This window comes from Geospiza fortis, unplaced genomic scaffold (assembly GCF_000277835.1).
Source record: "Geospiza fortis unplaced genomic scaffold, GeoFor_1.0 scaffold413, whole genome shotgun sequence".
NCBI lineage: Eukaryota > Metazoa > Chordata > Aves > Passeriformes > Thraupidae > Geospiza > Geospiza fortis.
The window spans coordinates 1,221,041-1,243,855 of record NW_005054386.1 but is presented as its reverse complement, the minus strand read 5'-3'; the positions used below and the strand labels follow the sequence as shown (position 1 = coordinate 1,243,855).

General features: G+C 40.4%; 1 protein-coding gene across 3 annotated transcripts in view; it reads right to left on the bottom strand.

Moving 5' to 3' along the window:
- Positions 1–22,815, bottom strand: part of SLIT3 (slit guidance ligand 3) — a 483,855-nt gene that overhangs the window by 435,602 nt on the left and 25,438 nt on the right. For all 3 annotated transcript variants that reach the window (XM_031060566.1, XM_031060568.1, XM_031060567.1), the window contains one exon: positions 3,668–3,739. In XM_031060566.1, coding sequence (XP_030916426.1) covers positions 3,668–3,739 — 72 coding nt within the window. The remainder of the gene's footprint in view (positions 1–3,667; positions 3,740–22,815) is intronic.

Genomic DNA, 22,815 nt, shown 5'->3' with positions numbered 1-22,815 from the left:
GCAGATGTGACAATGAAGCCCAACCAGCCCTGTAAAAGATTTGAGGATATCCTGAAGCTCAGCATTTGGGAGAGGCTTGGAGAAAAAAAGCCAAAGGTACCTGGAGTTGAAGTGAGGGCTGAGGTTATAATCTGAGAAATGTTCTGAATTCCATTTCAGTAGTTAGCAGAAAGGGGATTGCAGTGGGAATGCACTGAGCATGACCTGGTGACACACACAGGGACATCAGTGACAGCAGCACTGCTGTCCCCAGCCATGTGCGCAGGGAGCAGCACGAGAACCCCCAGGTTTGTCCTGCAGCTTTCCAAGCACATCATTAACATGAAACCAGGTCCTACATTCTGACTGCCAGCAGCAGCAGGGCTGAAGAGATTCTCTGATACCAACCAAGAGAAAACAAGTTGGTTCCTCCAGTAAAGCCCCAGGTTTCAGCCTGGATGACAGAACACACAGAAAATCCCCTCAGTTGCTTTTTCAGCCTTTAACTACTCCTGAAACATCAACAAGTCTTCCCTGAAACCCCCAGCACAAAAAATTCCTGCATGTTCAAGCAGCTCAGTCCCTCCATCTCCACCAAATTTTAGCCATGATAATAAATATGCTCAATTTTCACACTGTCATGAAGCAACCAAACTTAGGATGTCATCATTTTATTTATTTTTATTTTAGAAAAAAGTGTATCTCCTACCTTCATTAACAAAGCCATGGACTGTTACATTCACTGCATGCCTGCTGGAGAGGGCAGCTTCAGAATCACAGAATTCATCTCTATTTCCTCCATGGACGAGACTAGTTTCTTCAGTCCAATGAATAAACCCAAATCTTACAATCTGGACATACTGCACTGAAATATTTAGTTCTTGGAAATTTTGCATCGTTTGAGCTGTAGCAAGTTTACAAAATTAAAATACTCAGCTTGTGGACTTTCTATTTTATGAGGATTATAATTATTAAGAAGAAAATAATGCAGTAATGTCTGAGTAACTCAGAGTGAAGAGCTGGAAAATATGGCAGCAGAAATACTATAGCTATACCATGGAAAACTAAAATTAAGACCAGCCTTATCTACACTTTTTAATGTTCATTTAAATTCACTGCTCATAAATTCCACAGAATCTACCTCACCCCTGCATCAGCCTGTCTTATAGATTTTTGTTTCAGTGCTTTTATGCCCTTTCATCACTTTCTCAGCTCTGCTTTCTTCTGGAGAGGCTGGGTCAGAGCAGCTGCAGGGAGGAATGCAGCGCCACTGCCCCTGCACTCAGGCAGCTGAGAGCAGAGGGGCACTGCTGGATTCAGACCAGGCAGAGCAGAAGCAAGAAACAACAGCTCTGAATCTACCAGCAGTAAGACCATGACAGTAACACGAAACAATAGAGAGCAACCATATATACATGCGTGGGTGTATTTTTATAAATTCTAGTAGGAAGCAAATTTTTCATTCTTATCCCATGATGGAAAAACATGCAACCAAACTACCCTTGGAACTGTAACTGTTCACTTGAGCTAAGATTTATTTGCTTATAATACACACTGTATTTATATAACACTTGTATCTTCAAAAGAAAAAGCAAATTTCTTCTGACAAACAGAGTTAAAGTGATGTATCTAATGCACTGCTCAACAGTAAGCAAGACTGAAAGGATGTCAGTGAATAAAGACAAATGTTCCAACAGCACCCATTGGGAGGCATTACAGAACACAGCTTTCAGATTAATCACTCCATTCTATGGAACTTTATTACAATCTTTATATTCTAAAAGCAAAATTATTGCCCTTGCTGTTAAGGGCTATAATGTATCATGATTACATGACCTACTGAAAAACACACTCTGTGGTACTGAACAGCCTCAGCTACTTTGGCTTCAGTTCTTTGTGCAAGGACAGATGCACACGAGTTATCAACACACACAGCATTCCACTGAAACCACAAATTACCAGAGAGCTCCTCTCCTGACATCCAGGTACAATGAGAGCACTCACAGAGCAATTTTCAACATGTTAAACTGGAATTTGTAGAGATCCAGGTAAACTCTGTAAAAGCTTTTCTCTGGAAAGCATCATCTTATCCTTAGTCAACCAACCCACGTCAAGCAACTCTTCCAACAAATAAATACAACTGGCACCTTCCAGAGACAGGTTAAGGTATCTGCAACTATGTCCCAGCTCACACTTTATGCTCAAGTGTAGTTTCAAGAAGCAAAATTTCAAAACCATGCAAAGAACATTAGGAATGAAATTGTTCAGCTCAAGCAAATCCATTCAGCAGACATATCCTAGTGAATTCAAAAGTCATGACAAAGCTTGCAAAACAAGTCCAACCAAGATTTTTCCAAGCAGATTTTAAGACTAAAACACATCCATAGCTTATATTTTTTTAATATATTTTTTACATCTGCAGAATAATGGTAGTGACTTGTACAGTTTTTCATAAGCAAGTTTGGGCAACACCAAAAGTTCATTAGAGAATTTCTCCAAAATGTCAATATCACTTGTTGCACAGCACTTTTCAGCTTGCCTCTTTTAAACATAAACCAAGATCCTACTTCTTTAAAGTCATCTGATTCCAAAATTAATCTGCACTATCACCATGTGGTTTGTATTTCCACAGGAAGAGAAATTTACTGCACTGTCTAAATGGTTTGGTTGCACATTGATGTATTAAAACAATTATAAAAACTCCACACGAATGGAGAACGTTTTCAGCCACCCTGTAATAACTCCACAATTTCACTGACCATATCACAAGTCTTAGGATCTGACTTTCCATAAACAAGGTCAAGCATTAAAAAATCAGTTTTACCAAATTTCCAAAAGCCAGTGCAAATCATGAATTTAACTTTGGCAGGATGAGAAAATTATGTCAAACAGTTTTCGACTACTCCTTTGAAAAGACAGGTGACTCTTTTTGGATAGTAACTATGCAGGCACCTGCTCATCTATTTTATTCTTATACACTTTAAAAATATGTATATTTTGTAAATTATCCAGTTATTGTTCTAACACCACCCTCTCCCTCCTCTCACCAAAAACAAATAATGCCAAGCTCATGATATCCTTCTCTTGCTGTTAAAGTGGGCCTTGATGCCATCTAAACATTTTATAACACAGTTTTTATATTTCAAATTAAAAAATTGTTTACTTCTCCATAATTTCTCCTCTTTCTGCCTGACAAGGCAGCAGCCATAGCTTTGCTGGTCTATCTGGCAAAGCCTTGACTTACTTCAAAAGATAATTTTCCAAATGAAAGAATTTGTAGCCACATCCATTATTTTAAAATATGTATAAGCCCTTATTTTTAAAATAAAATAAGTATATGCACTTTGTGGACATCTAGCCTGAACCAGATATGTGAACCTGACACTTTCCATGGTTTCTGTAGCTCTGCAGAAGGGTTCAAAATAAGTCACCTTGACGTCATCTTGGTGAATAGATGAGCAACACAAAAATTCTGTGGTTTCTCTTCCCTCTGATATTTATGCTCTACCAAATTACAACTACACACAAGCAAACATAACACATCCCCTAAAAAACCCTTACTAAGTGGCAGTTTAATATCACAGAAATTAAACCTCTCGCCGCAGTCAAAACACAAACATGTGAATCTGCACAATAAGGAACAGAAAATAGAAACACACCACAGAAAAATAAATCAGGTTATACTTACAGCCTAGTTAACTTCTGTGTGTTCTGAAAAAGTAGCTCAGGAAGAACTTGCAATTTATTCTTGTTCAGACGCCTAAAGAGTTATAATCAGAATAAAAAAAATAGATTAGATTATCTTCCAGTTGAAGAAGTTTATTCTATTATGCATCAACACATGAAGCTTCCATTGCATTAAACCTCATGCTGTGAATTTGCCATTGGATGCCTTGTGCATTTTATTCATACAGGAGCCAAACTGTGTCACTTGTAGAGCACCTGCCCACATCCACGAGGTGGGAGTCAAAGAACAGGCACCATGAAGTTTTAATATGGATGAGTACAAAAACATAACTTTTAAATTTTCCTCTGGATGCCTACTGAGAATCATACACTCAGCTCACTCTGCTTCAGGAACAGCTACTGGCAGGAATCTGGATTTTCATTCTTCTTCAAAAAATGTAGGCACAGTAAATTCAGTAACTTGACCAACTAAGATTATTCCCAGATTAGCTATTATTTCTGTAGTGTACATAACTGCTTTTTTAAAAGAGTTTTCTTGAAACTTCACTTGGAAAACCTGAGCACTGTTGTAGAAAATATGAACATATGGGTAACCAGATGACTACATGGTGATTTGAAATAGAATATTAATCCTGAAGATTCTTCCAGGAACATTTTAGAGAACAGATTAGTGTTTATACATTAGTCCCTTTTACTCACTCACTATACAAGTTTTTACTCTGGTGACAACTTGCCAGTTTTTAGCAAACAACCATTCCAAGCTATTCCAGCCCTGTAACTATAAAAAGCGTGAGCCTCCTCTCCATAAAATGTGTGCCAGCCCTGCAAAATCTGCAAGCACTTCTGCTTGTAAGACACAATCCTGTTCTTCAGTTCTCTTTCAATGAACACAATCACCTGCTCTCACAGTCCTAATGAATGCTATTTGCATAATGGGTTGACCTGAGCTAATTACAAACAACCCCACTGCATAAAGGGGCAGATGAGTTGTTCTCTAAGTTCATATATGAGCTTTGTGCCCCCTTTGTTCCCAATCCACCTTCCAGGTTAATTCTGATAGCAGATCTATTTCTGCTGAAGTTTTGATCTCCAAAGACTCCTGGAACTTTTATAAACCCTCTGCTGCTTAGCACCCCATATCTGCTTTCCACTTCTCTTGCATGCTGAGTAATTTCACTATCAGAATTCAAGAATTTTTGGAATTGAAAGGCCTTCCTGAGATCAAACTAACATTGTGGGGTTTCATATGGCAGAGTTTTCACATGGCCACCATATGAACGTGCCTTGTGAGACAAAGGGGTGATGGAGGAGAGGGGAATGTTAACTTCTCTTTCTGACACCTAGAACAGATCAAAGGCTGCATCTGCAGGCTCACAGAGCCCGAGCACTGTGCATTACACACACCACATGAGAACCAATATTTGTATCTGCTGAAGTTACTTCCTGCAGCTTCTACCAACTACTCAATGACATTTTTGAGATTAATGGACAAAACAGCAAATAAACCTTTAAAGAATATGAGAGATGCTAGTTTTGCATTTGAGAAAATACATGGGAAAATTGGAAACTGGATTTCCTTACATCCATGTGACATTTCACAATTTCATACGTAAGTAAACAATCTTATTTAATTCAAGGTTGATGGCAATGTGCTACTTAGCCCTCATCAGAGTCATTGCTTTGGTTAATCATGTTTATCTTTTAGAATAACAGGATGATATATAACAAAAAAAAAAAAAAACTTATTCAGGGCTTAGCACTCCTCATCCTTCCTCCTTCACCAAGGCCACCACAAGTCATTGAGACACACTGAACAAAATCAACTTATTTATCATCCAAAATGTGAGAGTGCCAGTGAAATGCATCTCTTACACAGTGTCAAATGTTTATTCCTGTGTCTGATTATCATTTCAGATCTGACAAGGTACACATAATTATGCACTGTCAACACAAAGTCATCCGACTCATCTCAAAGCAACATCCCAGGAATATGTTTTAAGGTTATTCTTTTCTCTACTTGCAAGGATCTCACAAATGCTGAGCCTATGCTTATTGTTCTAAGCCAAAGAAGCTAATCAAAATCAGATTAAATTTCTAGAGCAGGAGGTTTCACACCAACAAGCAGACACAAAAATATATGTAGTAACAAGAAATTGTATTTCCAGGTTAGCAAATGTTTCACTGAGAAATGAAACATTTACAACATCCAGTGACACAAACAACCCAGAGAGGGGGGGGAACCTAACATCGAGAGTTTTTCTTTCACTTACTATCAAATTAATCCAGAAGATTGAACATCTTATATTTCCTATTATTTATATGGGCCAACACTCTCCTAACTGTCATAGCAAATGGACCAAGTTCTCAGCTGCCCTTTCAAACTCTCTTAATTTTAATATCTCAACTTCCATATTGATTTTGTTTCAAACATTATATGAAGTAACATCCACACAAGGACCCTTGCAAAGCTCACACTGTGAGCTGCTCTTCATTAGCATTAAACATTTTGTATGGGTCTAAATGTGCTTAATATTTTTAATATGATATTGTTATAAATGAAATTCTTTTTACACTGCAGCAGAAAGCAAACTGAAGTTGTGTATCAAGGCCAAGAACCAATGAAATTCTGCCTTTAACTTATGTAAACTTGATTTTCAAACTCCCCCAGCACTGCTGGTCAGTGCTCCTGGACAGATTCCATCCTCCAGAAGCTTCAGGTGAGCTTTACTTCTGCCACAAATCAGAGTCTGCAGCTCTCTAATAAAAGGTTATGTTACTAATTGATAATGAAGCAAATTAATGTAAAACCAAACACTTGAAGACAAGTGTCTATCCCTGTCTTGTTTCAAACTATGGGACTCTCCAAAGCTTCCACCACTTCCTAAGATTTATTTCAAGTTTAAACTTCCTCCAAAAGTCATTTTATTCATAGCTGGATTCTCAGGGGAGCTGTGGGAATGAACAGGGGGTTGTTTCTGTTGAACATCACCTACTGTATTATAACTTCTACTGCAATACCTACTGAAATATAAGACTAGATCACCTCATAGAAACTTAGACATACTTGATGTAGGATACATTTAACATGCTCCTATTTATTATGTGCCAGAAAGCCACCAATAGCCTAGGAAAATTCCCAATTACACCTCTTATTTCTCTTCCTGGGCTTGAGAGAAAGGCCATTAAGAAAGTCCTCAATACAGAAGTATCAAAGTACCAGACAGGATGTTTTTAAATCCCAAAGAAAGAGACAGAGACATGTTTAAAGATTATTTAATGCAAAGACCAAATGTTCTGAATGGCCGTTTGTAAGCACTGCTTCCTCTGGTTTGACAAAGAGGTGCCAAACACGGATGAAATGCAGTGGAAGAGTTCCTAACACACCATTTGACAAGAACTGGGGTTTATCCTCACCTCTCAGTGTCAGTTCTAGGACAGAGAGGGAAAATTCCAGTGCAAGGCGGAGCAAACCTTGGGAATGGCAGCACAGGGATGGAGCTGTGCCCTGGCAGAGGTGCAGAGCACACCTGGGCACACTGAGCGTCTGCAGGGCTGCAGCCCCTCCACACCCAATGATCCTCAGAGAGGAACAGAAACGCCCCTGCTTGTCACCATCCCATTACTGCATGAATCTAAGTCCTGTCAGCTGTCCAGTTTTAATTACAGCACTACTTTTGTGTCACAGACACATTTTCTGAAAAATCCTTTCCTTAGGATTTTTTCTCCTGAGAAGCTGAGAGGCCTCAGGTGCAAGATGGAAACAATGATTATCTGCTGCTGTGGAATGCAACAGGTGCATCTGTGATTGGTCTTGTGTGGTTGTTTCTAATTAATGGCCAATCACAGTCAGCTTGCTCGGAGACTCTGAGACACAAGCTTTTGTTATTCATTCTTGCTTTTCTATTCTTAGCTAGGTTTCTGATGAAATCCTTTCTTCTATTCTTTTAGTATAGTTTTAATATAATATATCTCATAAAATAACAAATCAAACCTTCTGAAACATGGAGTCATCCTCATCTCTTCCCTCATCCTAAGACCCCTGTGAACACCATCACACTTCTGATTTTGTAACAAGTATCTTGGAAATGGTGAAGCCATAGAACAGTGAAATAAAAACAGCCTGAAAAAAGTTCAGGAACAAAATGAGCCAGAATTTTGTAAAATGATTCTGTGGATGTTGTTCTTGGGACTGTGTTTTATTAACAAATATAGATATTCCTGATTTTAAATTCGTGACTTAAAGTAGAAACAACATCAGGTCCTACCTGGAAAATGAATTTAAAACCAAGCCAGTTTTGCAGCTGTAACTGGCTACATCACAGAGGAATCAGATCAGCTTTGTGAATCTGAACAGTAGACTACAATTTTTTAAAAATATCATTATCAAACTAAATCCCTGGAACTGTTCAGACTAGGAATGCCACCTGGGATGCAGCACAAAAAGAAATCCTTGGAAGTGGGCTCTTCCCTCAGGCTGGGAGCACAGCAGCCCTGCAGCCAGGATGTGTGTGCACATCACAGCACCATCCAGCACCCAGGGCAGGGAGGAACCTGGGGCACAGAGCCAGCCAAGATCTGCTCCACATTACGTGACCTGGGACTGCTGGATGGGAAAGCAGCTGCTCAGCCTCCAGTGTATCCCAAACTGGATGCTTTACAGCTCATAAGACCTGCAAAGTATTCAGGGAATTTGGAGCACTGGGCAGGATGATGCATAACCGTGGAGTGCCTCGAACAGATTGGCTCCGGTGCTGGATCAGAGGCAGCTCTGGATGTGCACAGCATGGAGCCCAGACTAATAAACCTCCTGGAAGCTGAAGAACTGTGCAGAGAGGCTCTCCAGGAGTCATATCAGCTCTGGCAATACCTGCATTGAGTCAAATTTATTAACTCTGATTAGACACATGCTGGCTGTGCAGTCAACAATCTCCACACACTGCAGCTCCCTGCATCTTCCAGACTCCTTTAACCACTGCTATGCACAGGAAATAGAACTTGGCATGTTCTGTTTTGTTACTCTGCTCCTCAGGTCCCCAAAAGTGACCCAACAGAGCTGACCAGGCACCAAAAGTGCACAAAAAATCCTCGATGTGCAAGCCAAGGGTGTCCAGGAGCCCATCCATCCTCTCCATGGAGCCCACCACAGCAGGACTCTGCTCCCCACCAGGCTCAGAGTCACCCTGGAACACGTTTAGGGAGCTGTAAAGGATAAAAGCTAAAAGCCCATACTTCTGTCTGCAGGAATTCAGTGCAAAAGTCAAATATTGCTACCTCTGAAATTATTATGTATCACTGGCACATTCTTAATAATGGCTGCTTTCTAATTCTTGATACTGGATGTTGACTTCTCACATAAAATTAGTACATAAATGTCTGTACTTTACAGCTTTATCACATTACAAGCTGCATTTTCTTTCTTTGCAACTCAAATGGCCTAAAATGCAGACTTACATAATTTGTGACCTTTCTAATCCATCCATACAATGCAGCCCTCTGGTTTATTCTGTTTTCTTTAGAGCAGCCCCACACAGCATCAAACACTGTTCCAACACTTCCTCTCACCTCCCCAAACCATTTTGCTCGCATATATAAACAAGTGCCAGGTTCTCCCCTGCTGCCCACCTGGGGGTTCCTGTGTCCTGAAGGCAAAGGGGGAGAGGGAAACAACCTCGGTGTCAATCACAGAATATCAAGGGCCCTTAAAAAAACAATGGAGAAGTTATTAACTGTGAAATTCCTGCCTTCCTGGCTCCAACCAGGCTAATCATATTCCTTCCTCTGTCTGAAGCTGGGATAGGAGAGAAACTTAACTATTAAGATTCCCCTGATTATTAAAACACAGAGTGAAAAACAGCCATTGAAGCCTGGAAAGAAACAATGCTACCAGACCAGAGGAAGATTGAAGATGTTCAGAAGGATCATTCTCTGAAACAAATTGATCTATACTTTTTAATATTAATTATATTTTTGCTTTATTCCTTTTCTTCTGGATAACTTTTGGGTGAGTAAAAAACCCTCAAACTTGGTAGGAAAATTTTCAATTTGTTCTCAAGGCAGAGATCAATCATTCCTGGAGGAGAAACTTTCTGTGGGGATACTGATTTCAGCTGCATCCCTCATGCTCACACCACTGGAAGGGTCACATCCAGTTCTGGTTCTGTTGTCTCACAGAGCTCCACTCACAATAGGAGCAAAGAGGAGCTAAATTTAATCTCTACTGAAGGCATGATCAGCATAGATGGAAAAGAACAAAATGCATATGGAAGCAGGAAGAGAATATTGCTCAACTTGCAGCTGTTTTAATCTTTTTGCAAGAAGAATCTAAACCAGATTCTTTGCTACTGCAAAAGAAGGAGAAGACATTCCAAGAATCCTGAAGTGTCCACCCCTCACAGGCAGAACCTCCCTTCCTTCTCAGGGTTAATATCACCAGAGCAAGGCTTTCGAAGGTTCAGAAGAATTACAGGGTTCAGAAATCAAATAAACAGGTAAAAAGAACATCTAAAATATCACACTTATGCATTTCTTATACAATTAGTTTGGATAAAATGAAAAAGCTTCAGTGCAATCCCAATCCTTGACTTCTCACTCATTGATATCCAAGGTGTACAAGGAGAGGGTCTGAGAAGCAACATTAACAGATCACACCAAATATAATTGTAGATTATACAATTTGAGGTATTTTTGAGATACTTTGAGATATACTGAGATACTTTTGAGCTATTTTGAGACAGAGTATTATCAGCTTCATGCTCTGTTCTCAGCTTCAGGACAGTTTTACTCTGAGTAAGAAACACTCAGAGAAAACCCAAACTCCCTTTTCTGTAAAGTTTCAGTGAGCTGATGCCCATTCACTCCAGGAGAAATTTCCTCCTTCAAAGTTCCTTCAAAGAGAGACTTGCCTGCTTCTCATGGACTATGGAATCAACATGAAAGCCCAAGGTAAAAGCAATGCAAGTATCATTTATTCAAACTGGGCAAACTGTGCATTTTTCCAAAGCAATTTGATTTCTCATTATGCCACTGACTCAGTTTGAGAATTTTGAATACCATAACATGAGTTACCTCAGGCAAACTGCAAATATTCAGGGCCTGAGCAGAAATCAGCACATTTACATGGCTATGGAGGTAAAAAGCAAAGGATCTGGCTCTGCTAGATAATCTCACAGCAAAAATCTCTTCTGCACATCTTTGTTTTCCATTTGCAATATCTTGCAGTATTATATTAACATTAGTGAACACATTCCACCCAGAAGTTTAAGGTGATACACAGGCTCTGACTTAAACCTGACACTTTTATTATTGTCTCCAAATAGAGCAATTACCTGGTTTTAACCCCACAAATGTGTGATACCCATCAGCCTCCAAATCCTGTCTGCCTTTCTGCTGAGCATTGCCAGCTTTGACCCAGATCAAAGCACTTCATATTTTTCATCAAGTAAGGAGCACTCAGTTCCTTTCCACAGAAGTTTAACAACTTTCAAGTTTAACATCCATATTCACACTGCTGCCTATTACACAATTCATTCTCCAACAGAAAAATAAAGACTACAGTGGTTTTACATTTTTTAATGGGTGGCTTTAAAGGAGCAGTCCTGCTACTTCAACCTTTAATATCAAGAAATTATGCAAGTGACTTTGGGTTCACTCCCCAGCTTGGCCATTTATTTTATTTCACACTCAACACATCTGGGTCTCCCTTTTGGCACTAAGCAAGATCCCTTTTCCTCCTTTGTTGTCAAGAGCTCTATGGCTCCGTCATCCTTGGAGATGTGGCTCAGGGAACAGGATGCAGTTAAAAGAGTTCCTACAAGTTACTTAAGGAAGAAGTGGTTACATCACAAGCTTGGGCAGAACCAATAAGCAATAAAAATGACTTAATGCATAAAAGACTGAAATAGAAAGACAGGAGTTACTGAACTCCAAGGAGTAACTAAGTTTTTCTTTGGAAGCACTGGCTTGGGAAGCAGGAACAGGAGCACAGCCAACTGCCTGCAATGGTTTCACCAGAAAATCCTATTAGAGTCAAGAAATCCGTTGTGATCATTAATGTAACTTCTCCTTTGCTCCATATCACTTCCTCTTGGTAAGGAAAAACAGTCAAGATGCAGCACCCAGTAAAAAAAGTCAACCTTATCCATTACTTTCTGTCATCACCTCTTTATATTACTGCCCTAGGAAATAAAGCCAGACCATCTATAATGGAATTTCAATAAGGGCACTCTGAGGAAGCCCAGAACAACCATATTACAGGATTATGGTGTGGGATAAATGAACTTCTTCATCCACATGATGTGTTATTTCAGAAGCTTTCACAAAAAACCCGGGAGAGATACCACTGCAAGTTGCTAAGGGACCATTTTTTGAAGGAAAACTGTTTATAATAGTTATAACTTTGAGATCCCTTATTGCAAACTTAGCAGGCTGGGTGGTCCTGGTTCACATTTTCAAAGCTGTCACAAGTAATAACCTTTATTACCCGCTTCTCATTAGACTGAGAAAGATTACCTCCCCTCCTCAGAAGTGCAGAGTACATGTCTGTGCATTTCAGCAGCACAGGAACTGTGGCTCCGTAACACTTCAGAGCTTTCAATATTAGAATCCATCTTTTCTCTTTTTTCTTTATTAAGTATCTCCTCATATGAAAAAATCTGACATTAGGATGGAGGACAGAACTACAGAGATGGTCCCTGGCTAGGAGCAAACTACTAACACTGGCAAGGGAAGCAGGAGGAACAGATTTAAATTTCAACTTTTCCCTAAGCCGACGTGAAAAAACAAAAACATCCTAATTGCATTCTTGTGATCATCATAAACTGCAATCAATGCCCTAAAGTGATACAGAAATGGAGAGAAACCTTAGTACCAACCTAAGTCAATATAAGAATAAAGATGCGTCAGAGTGTTTATTAATGACAACAGCAAGAAAATCCTTTACATCCAGGAGAGGCAAGCAGAGCTGCATGCCCAGTCTCTCAACACAGCAGCAAGTTTACACAACTACTGAGTTGCAAACATGCCCCACAGTAGCTTATGTCTGTCTGCAGAAGACTTAAATGTACAAAAATTAACAATTTCTTCCAACTATCATTTAAAGAAGCCAAAAAATCTTGATCCATAAACTCTCAAGCAGAGATGGTCCCTGCTGAAGTTGCTTCTCAGTTTCTGACAAGGTTTTAGAAAGTTCTCCTATTTCAAATCAGAAAAAATTAGGAACTCACACTGTGTAACTTCAAAACACTCATAATAGAATGATAGAAACAGGGTTACTTTTCATTACTCCACTGGCTATTGTGAAAAGAACAGGAACATAATCCAAGAAACATAATCTACTGGAGTACCCCTAAATGCCCATAACCTTTAATATTCATCATCTTTTGTAAAGGCAGTAACATAGACATGACAAAACCATTTTTTTACACCAGTGAGTAATCTCTCCAGGTCGGGGCTGAAAGCCTATGAAGAAAGGAAAAAATGAATTTTAGGATTCACATCTCCAAGCCATACTGTCCCTATTGACAAGCCTTAAAAGTTTATATTATTTCTAGAAGTCAGAAATTGCTGTGAAAACTTCTAAGTACAACTCTTATTGTCATTTCTAGCAGAAGGAACAGAACCCTGTTCCTGTTTGAATAAGGCAACCCCAGCCCTGCTCCCCACACCACCCATATATAGTAAGGAATGCTCAGGGCACTGTGGTGCTCCTTCTCCCAGGGAGCTGTGCCAAGCACCTGCTGAAATAAATCTGGATGCTTTAAAAAGGCTCCATCCTCCCAAGCCAATGGAATGGAATGAGGAAATGATGAAGTGGCACCAAGAGCTCACTGCACACTTGAGTGCAATGTGACAAGCAAAAAGCCAATACCAATAATGTATTGCCCTACTCACATCAAACAGAAACAGCTCCCAGCTGCTCTGTCAGCACTGGAATTGCCTGTCACAACTCAGCATCTCCTGAGGAAGCCACAAAGGTTATCAGGCACAAAACCCACCTTGCCTAAAAGCTGAGAGCTCTGAGTTTCTGTGATAATTCCTCTGATCCACTTCTGCTTTGCCAGAAGGTTTTCAAGCGCAAGGCTCAGCTGTTCTGAGGTGTTTCAGCACCCAGCAGCTCCCATTTCTCTCCTGTATTCCTGACACACTACAAGACATCTATTCCACTCAGAGCCACCAAATACGAGTATGAAAATTGTACATGGAACATCCACAACACCTGCATGAACCCTAAAATGCTACAATTTTTTTTGGGAACCTCATACTAGAACATCTTGACCCAAGCAGAAAGATCCAGAGAAGGGATTATCTTCAAGGAACTGAGAATATGACACTAACACAAAGATAATTTAACCAACATGGACTGGTTTGCTCTTTTCCATGTGGAAGGAAGGTGCAGCTTGAGGGGAGCTCCAGTTCAACAGACACAGCCAAAATGGAGTTGTGCCACAAAAAAAGCAAAGTCAAGACTACACTGATCTGATCCATGGCAGAGAGACTTCAAGACCTACATATTCATGTATTCTCCAAGAACAAAAGGAGGTTAAGTGCTTTGAATTCATCATGTTTCGCTCAGGAGCAGGATTATTCAAGGATTGCTGTGCTCCACAGCATGAAATTCAGCCAACACTTATGGTATTTCTGGGACAGCGAGCAGCATAATCCTTCTAATATGAGGAAGCTCAAAGAAGCAAAACCCTTTTGATGAAATTATTTAAGCTAAATAAAGTTCACCCAAATAATTCCAGACCACTGATGCAGCAGTTCTTACCCAACAGTAACACAGACACTTAAGCATTTCCTACAGATCTGGAAGAAATGACTGCTAAATCCTGAAGTGTTTTGCTTAAACAAATACTCTCATAAATCTCCACCAAGTATAAAAAAACCTGCTAAAATCAAACAAACAAGGCACAGAAAAGAATCATTTTGAAAGCTGTGATGCAATGTCCAGGGTTGATCAGCTTTTCCAAGTGAGTTCTGGCTCAGGGCAGTGGAAGTGTCCTTGTCCCCCCTGCTCTGTCACCGCTGCTTTAGGAAGCCCAAGATTCCTGTGGTTACAGAACCTCTTGTCTGCATAAATGAGACCCAAATTTGTTTTTCCATGAGTTCTTGTGGGTCAGTGACCTATTACAAAAACGTTTTTGATGAAACCAGGTTCATTTATTTTCATGTTGTTAAAATAAACCTGGTTGCGTTGTGGCCCTGGTCAGAGGTACTAATGCAAACCAAACCCTCTCAGTGAAGCATTGCATCCTGCTCCTGGCTCCTGCCCTCACCTCCCCTGAACTTTTCCTGTGCTTGGACTCCTCCTGTGCTGGCCTATTGACAGAGCTGCTAATGGCTTCCCTTGCAAAAGAGGGGAGAATTTTTAATTTTTTCTTTTTTTTTTTAATAATGTTTGCAAAAGAAATAAAAGGTTTGCTTTTGGACCAGCCATAACCAAGAGCTTGGCTGTCCAGCAATGGTGAGTAATGTGTAACTGTGTAATTAAGTGCTACAGACAGAGCAAGCCATGAAATTTGATGGTATTGGTGCCCTCTAGGAGCCCACAGGACATAAATACAGTCACTAGGAACTATCATTTTTCCAACTGCACATACCCTATTAGAAAATATCACCTCCACACATGTTCAAAGAAGAAGTGGTTTCCTAAAATGATTTCATTCACTGAATAGTCCCCAAAGGGTAAAGAAGTGACAGCTACAGCACCATTTTAAAATTTATTTCACAAGAGTCCCATGGCAATAAACACTGAAATAGGGTTCTTGGACAAAACCCACGGACAAGAAAGAGTGGCAGGGGTTCATCTTGGAACTAATTTATAACTATCACAGACTTAACTTTTTTTTTGGCAGTGGTGTTATTTTGGTGTGGTTTTTGGGTTGGTTGGTTTTGGGGTTTTTTTTTTGTCTTGCTAAATTAAAGATGGTCCAGTAGAAACCCAAAGCAGCAGGTAGTACGCAAAGCATCAGCTCATCAAGGTTCTCTGGTTCTTTCTTTACCTGTTTTTTTCCATTTTACCTCCAGATTGTGAAGCCCTACCCCTTGCAAGGCACTCATCAATAGCAGGAGGATGAAACTTTGACTATTGCAGAATGTCTGTGCCCCTCACATCAAGCACAACTCCAATAAAAGTGTCTGGGGTGCAGGAACCCACATTATCACCCAGCTGACACGTGGAGCAAGTTTTGCCAGGCTGACTGAGGGATTGCTTTCCTCAATTCATCTGCACCTATTTTCAGTCCTCAAACTCCAAGTGCAGCAAATGCAGAATTTTTTTGGCAAATTGACAGCTTGCCATAATTTCACCAGGGTCAAAGGAAAAAGCAATTTTTAGGTTTTTCTAACTGGATGATAAGAAATACAAAACATTTTCAAGCACATAACTTGTACTCACACCACACCAGCTCACCTGTGCAGAAAAGATGGGTATTTCAAAAAGATAGATGCTTGCAGTAATGCTTGATTAATTTCAATAAAAACTAAAGTCATGAGCTTTAATATAAGGGAAAAAAACCCAACATGAAGATCCAAGCCACAGATTTGAGGTGCCACCCTGCTCAGAGCACACAACACAGCTGAGCTCTGCTCTTTTCCAAGTACCCAGTGCCCACAGAATGACCAAGTCTGTCTCCAAAAAAAGCCCCAGATACATTTTTTTCATGTTTCAGCTTTTCCTTACACTTCTAAAAACCAGCTGACCTTTTCACTTTATAGTTTAAACTATTGAAATACTTAGAATAGAACCAGAGCCAGCTTTCTTAAGACACTGAACAGGACAGTGGTTTCTGTACAAGCAAAACACAGACTGGGGGCATCTGAAAATGACCCAGGTTTTGCTTCCAGAAGTCATTTCAACCTTTTTTCTTTTTTTTTTTTTTGTTTCACCACAGTCTTACTCCACTAGTGATCTATACTTACACTTGAACCACTGTGTCTCCCAAAAAATAAACAAGTCCTACCTGCAAGCCCCTATTGGCAGGAGAAGGTAAACACTAATTAATCTTGAGATACTGAGGCATGGACATTACAGAAGTGTCTCTGTGTGAGTGTAGACTACTTGCTTTTTCTGGTGCACATTCACATTACACAATATTCAGTTTTAACCCTGAACAGAATTCATATTATTAGAGTTTAGGTAAAATAAAAAAAAACAAACAATTTTTTTTATTTGGCTTTTCTAAAAAATAACATGAATTCTCTAGTTTTAAGGTTCTAGTCACCTCAGTCCTGTGGTAGATCTTTTGAAGAAAGTTCAGAGAGTTGCTAGGTATAATTCCTGACAAAACTGGTGGCTACAGATATGAAATCAACAAAATTCAAAGGGAAATTCACAAATTTCAGACTATAAACATGTTAAGACAGTCTTAAAGCTTTAAGGGTGCTTCATTTTGGAATGTGCATTTACTGCTCACAGTATATGGAAAATTATTTATCATTCCTGTTCACTACCACTGTACTACAGCCAAAATAAGGGAACATTTCCTTCTGAAAAAATAATATAAATGATGGAATACTTTATTTCCCATATGAACTGGGATGAACTAGGCCTTACTTGAGTATTTTGTCCCATCCTGAGCTGTTGGGAGAATCTTGACTCTATATGGAAAGGTATGTACCAGACATCTTGCAACATTCCCTTGCAGGAAAAATGACTTTTTGTACTAATAGCTGCAGACCCCCCTCCTGCCCCAGTTTTATATTGATTGCATCTCTGAAGTGTGGGAACAGCAAAAAGAGAGTTCCTTTAAACAAAAAAAGAACAATAATCATTCCTGAGCGTATCTGATCCATCACCCACACAATGGACTGACATTTCTCTCAATTACTGGCACTTAAAGAGTGTAAGAAAAATCCATCTCAGTGAAATCTTCCAGAGCAGCCAGTGCACAGTATTGACAGATAAGGGAAGCATGTGAGCCATACACTGGGAACATTTATTTTGGCTGTTTCAGCCAAGAGCAGCACATAATGCTGAATTAAAGGCAATACCCAATTAATTCACTTCCTTCTTCCTTCCAAGAATTAGCAAAAGTGAGACTGGATGCAATACCTGCATTCCTCCCCTGTGGCTGGCTGAAGTGCACTGCTCACATTCCATCTGTCAATATCTATTTTACTATTTTATCCTTTCTCCCCCATACAGATCCACAACAGCTACTCTGTCCTCACCGCTGGTTTTATCCTGAGTGATCCTAAAGGTAAAATATCAACCACACAGCTCAGCAATCCACCACCTGCGTCTTGCATAGCAGTTTCCATCATATCTCATGAAATTTGCATTTATTATTTTATCTTGTTGCTATAATTCACATCCCTCAGGGAAGCTGCTGATTTTGCCTGGGTTTTGTTAAGCAAGTCTTATAAGGAACAGGAATTCCTTACTGGTGACTTCCTCTAAAGTCAGATATCCAGTGTGAGCTCCTGCAGGGGTGAAGGGCAGCTGGGAGACCATTAAATTCCTCTGCTCCAGGCATGATAAAACATGATTTATTTTAAAATTTGATTTGGGATTGCCAAAGCACCTCGGCCCTCTCCAGGGAAAGGAAAGCACATCCCTGAGACTTAAGAGGGTGGTCAGCTGGTCCAGCAGGGCAGAATTAGATTTGAGAGAGAGAGGCAGTTCAGTTTCTTGCAACAGATGAAAATCAGCAAATCTCCATTTCTGGGGCTGACTTCCAGCCCAGGCAGCCCCATACCCCATTTCCAGCAGCGCCAATGTGCAGAGCAAGGATGGATCACCCTCCTCTACCTCTCTGCCAGCCTCCCACCTTTCCCACCTGGTTTCTCAGCTGCCTGGGGGTTGGTGTACTCAGGGGAGGTGCCTCTGAGCATTCTGCTTTGTGCACTCTGTAGGAAGGGTAAGGGAACATCCCCAGGGTACAGCTGAGAGGGGATGCAGGGGATTAGACACCCCCAGCCTTCCTCCAGAGCAGGACCAAACTTGGCAATTCTGGGCAATAATAACATGAGGAAGGAACTTGTGAGAATGGAAAGCTGCTACATGAGGGTGCTGCTGCTACTCTATTGCTATCAGGGTCAGAAAACAGCAGATAAAGTAGTAATGATGACACAGCCCATCCTCAAGCAGTAAAAAGTGCATTACAGCCCCTGGAAACTGCAGAGCCACACTCCAAATCCACATAATTCTTGAACAAAGCAGTCAGACCCTACCCATGCAAGTCAGAACAATTAGTCTCTCCAAAAAAATTCATGAATTTACCATGGATTTTTCAGAGATGTCGTCTGAAAGGGAAGCCCTGAACAAACCCCAGACTTGAGAGTAAAAACAAAGGGAAGGGACTCAAATAATACTGTAAAATTCTGCAGCACCAAGTGCTCCATGACTGTCCCACCAGCATCCAGGAATAAAACCAGTAACACCCTGTCAGATACTCCCACCCAAAACATTCTGGCTCCTCCTGTTGGATTTCTCACAATGTAAACAGTCACACTCATTTGAAAAGCAATGCTAAATTTGCTTGAAAATGCAAGGTAAGAGAGATTGCTTTGTCAGATATTGGTTACAGGACTCTCTTTTTTTATGACTGGAATTTCTCAGAGGATGTGGGGGGAAAAGTTATGAACAATATTAATTAAATATTAACCAATATCAATAAATATTACTTAAATTTGGAGGCACCAGCCAATGCAACAAAGAGCTTTACACTGCTTAGCTCACAGCTGCAGGCAGCACAAGAACTAAGTGCTAATCTGTCCTTCTAACCAGGAGACCAGGGCACACACCTCCAGGTGCCAGAACCTGAATTTCAGTGTTGTTCATTCTTTGCCAGCTCCCACAAGGAGTGGCTCAGTTTATCAGTGGTCTCTGAAGGAAACAGTTTTCCCCCATTTACAAAAGATGGCACCACTGGCACCCAGACTGTGCCCTGGGAGCAGACACCTCAGGGCTGTTTTTCCCCCAGGAAGGCAGCTCCTGCAGCAGTAGGAAAGTGCAGCTCAGGTTTTGACATATCCCACACCCAGTTCCTCAGGAGCCAGGGGGATGCTGCTGTCTTTGGGGGAAAGCAGAGGAATCCATCACTCCAGTGTGCAGAGACACCTGCAGCGGTGTGGGAACCCAGGACATCCCTCTGGCTGGCCAGGATGGCCAGGACCCCTGCCAGGGGGCTCAGAGACCCTGGCATAGAGCCCAACACACCTGTGCGTTTGATTATGACCCGTGGAGCAAATTACCAACCTTAGATGAAGATCTGCAAGCCACAACAGTTTAGTAGAATAATAGTGAAGTTATCACGGGGTGGAAAAGTAGATTTTGGGGTTTTTAGAATGGGGGTTCAGGGGGCAAGATGGAGGGAACTGGGTGTGTCCAGCCTTTCTCCTTCTTCTTCTTGGCCTCCATCTTCTGCTGTGCTGGTGGCATTTACAGATTGGTTTAGAGTAGAAGCTCACTGTCTAACACAGGTGATAGGTATTGGAAAGTAATTGTAAATATTGTACAGGTAGTTTTTAGTATAAAAAGGTAACACTGCCCCAGGGGCAGGCAGAGTGCCTGGAACTGTCCTGCTGGATGGACCTCAGCAGGGCAGGAGAAAGAATTTTATAGATAAGACACAATAAACAACCTTGAGACCGAGAACTGAAGAGCTCTGACTCCTTCTTCGAGCACTGGGCTGGGAAAAGAGACTTTCTAACCTTTCTCAAGGTCACTGACAAGCTAGAGATCCCAACACAGCAGCCCCTGGGCAGGCTGGCAGCACACCTGGTACTAAACCAACCCACCTGTGGTAGCTGGAGCAGCAAGAGGGGAACACACAATTGCTAAAACCAATTAAATATCCAGTCACAGCTCTAAATCCCCTTTAGGGTGTCCTTGTTCTCCTGCACTTCCAGATAAGCATTTCATGAGCACAGATTTCCAATGGGATGTGTCACCCACCATACCACAGCAAAATGGGGATTGAACACAAGAAGGAATCTTTTTCTGAAAGGTTAAATTTGACCTGTGTGACATCTTCACAGCTCCTTGTGGCCTCTGAAACGAGTAGTGCATGCAGCTCCAGCAGAAACACCCAAACTGCTCAACCTTGTGTAAACACCAGGGTCTGCTCCCTGCTGCCAAGGATTGCCTTTGTTTACAGCAGCAAAGAGCTGCCCAAAGCTTTTATTTCTTTCCCAGATACTCTGAAGCACCTACCAATCTCTCCACTCAGCATGGTAATTGTGGAAGATGCTTTTTGTATTACATGATTTATTTAAAGCCTGTCCAATCTCAATTTATGAAATCCAGATTGTGAAGCACCACATAACAATTTATTCTTTTCCTTAGCATCTTTGGTCACTAATAGCAATTTTACAGCACACTGTGCCAAATAAATACACTTTAATACCTCAATCAAGCATTTGGGAAGCTGCTTACAAAGACTCAATGCACAGTAGCATCAGTGCAGTTAAAAATCTAATTTCCATTTTGACCTGCGTCTTCACACACACCAAACCAAAACCATACCAGGGTTAAAATCTGGATTCTAGCTATTTTCTTTGAGCTAATTATTTTTCCCAACTTTGAGAAGATTTGATTTGGCCACGCTTATACATTTTTCCCCCCTCCCCTAAACAACAAAAACACAGTTTTAGTGTTTTCAGATGTTGAGATCTTTTGTGCTTGCTAAAGACACTAATTTGAGTAGAAAGAAGCAGCCATCGGCCAAAGTCCATTCTTTTGAAGATTACAGAGCTACGTGACAATTTCTGGCAGTTGGCCGTGGAAAAGTCAGGATCTGTTGGTGTCTTATATCCTGCCTCATTTTTCACAGAAATGTGTGACATACATCTGGCTCTGGAAGAAATGTCAGTTCATCTTTCAGGCCCACCAATTCGCCTCTTGATCCTCCTGGCACGTGAAATTTCATCATCGTTTATCTTAAAATCCTACACTGTGTTAATAGCAAAGCATAAAAGTGAAATGGTAAAATCCAAAATAGGGGTCAGCTACCTCACCACTAATCTTTATGTTCTGGAATAAAGCTCTACAACCTTGCTGCAATAAAAGCACTGGAAACGTTTTGGCTTTTCCACTGTGGTGAGTATCACTGGTCTTTCTCGGGATTCTGGATCTTAGGATTCAACAGAATTTACACTGAACACACTGAATTTTGGGTTAGAGTCCTTCATTTTCCAAGTGCTGAGTACAAGCATGCCAAAAAAAGAAGTGGTTTCTACCTTCCACTTCCACAACGCTTCATTTCTCAGCTTTGTGCTGTCAATTCAAGATACCTTGTAGGATGTTCTTTATTCAACTGATATGGCCACATTTTATTGAGCCAATATTCAATTCTGACCATATCCTCCTTTATTTGCATTAACGTCCCCCCCAAAAAAAAAAAAAATCAGAGTAAATCCAAATAACTGGAGGGCCACCCCCATGGCATATTTGGCAGCAGTGGGTATCAGCTCTAAAGACATTTTATTTAAATCTTACTTTACAGCACACATCAAAAAAAATTTTTGCTGATTTGCTCAGATAATAAGGATGGAAGTACTTCAATGTCCAGACAAGTGAAAATAAAATGAGCTCCAATATTCACCTGAGCCTAAGCCCTTTGGAAGGTCACCATGAGGAGTGGAACATACTTCCCCTGTTGCTTTGAATGAAAACCTTTATATGTGGTATTTTGCCAGGAATAGAAATTACTCCTGGTCTTTAAAGTTTGACCCAGTACAGCTGCTTTGTTTAAAAATAAGTTAACAATTACTTTTGCATCCACTTCAATAGATCAAAAAAGAACATTATTCCAAAAAATCGAAGCAATGTAAGTGATTTTTATTTGTTATTTGAAAGAAATTAAATGGAAGAAAGCCAGGTTTTTTTTAAATGCAACCAACATACTTTCTTCATTAACATTTTGCAATGTTTGACAATACTTAATAAAATAACTTTAATATTACCTAAAATGTTGCAATTTAGCCTTTGTGAGTTATGCCAAACTTTCCACAATCCATTCTCCAAAGCCTACTCATAGCAAAAACCCCAGATTTATAGTTTTGTCCTAAAAATGATTTAAGCTAAAATACCAAAAATTTGCAAGTTTCCAGATCTCCCTTTCATACTACATTAATTTAGGAAATATTTTAATGACAGGCAATCCTAAAAGAGAAGCAGAGATGCAGTATGGTGAACAGGCCAAGTTA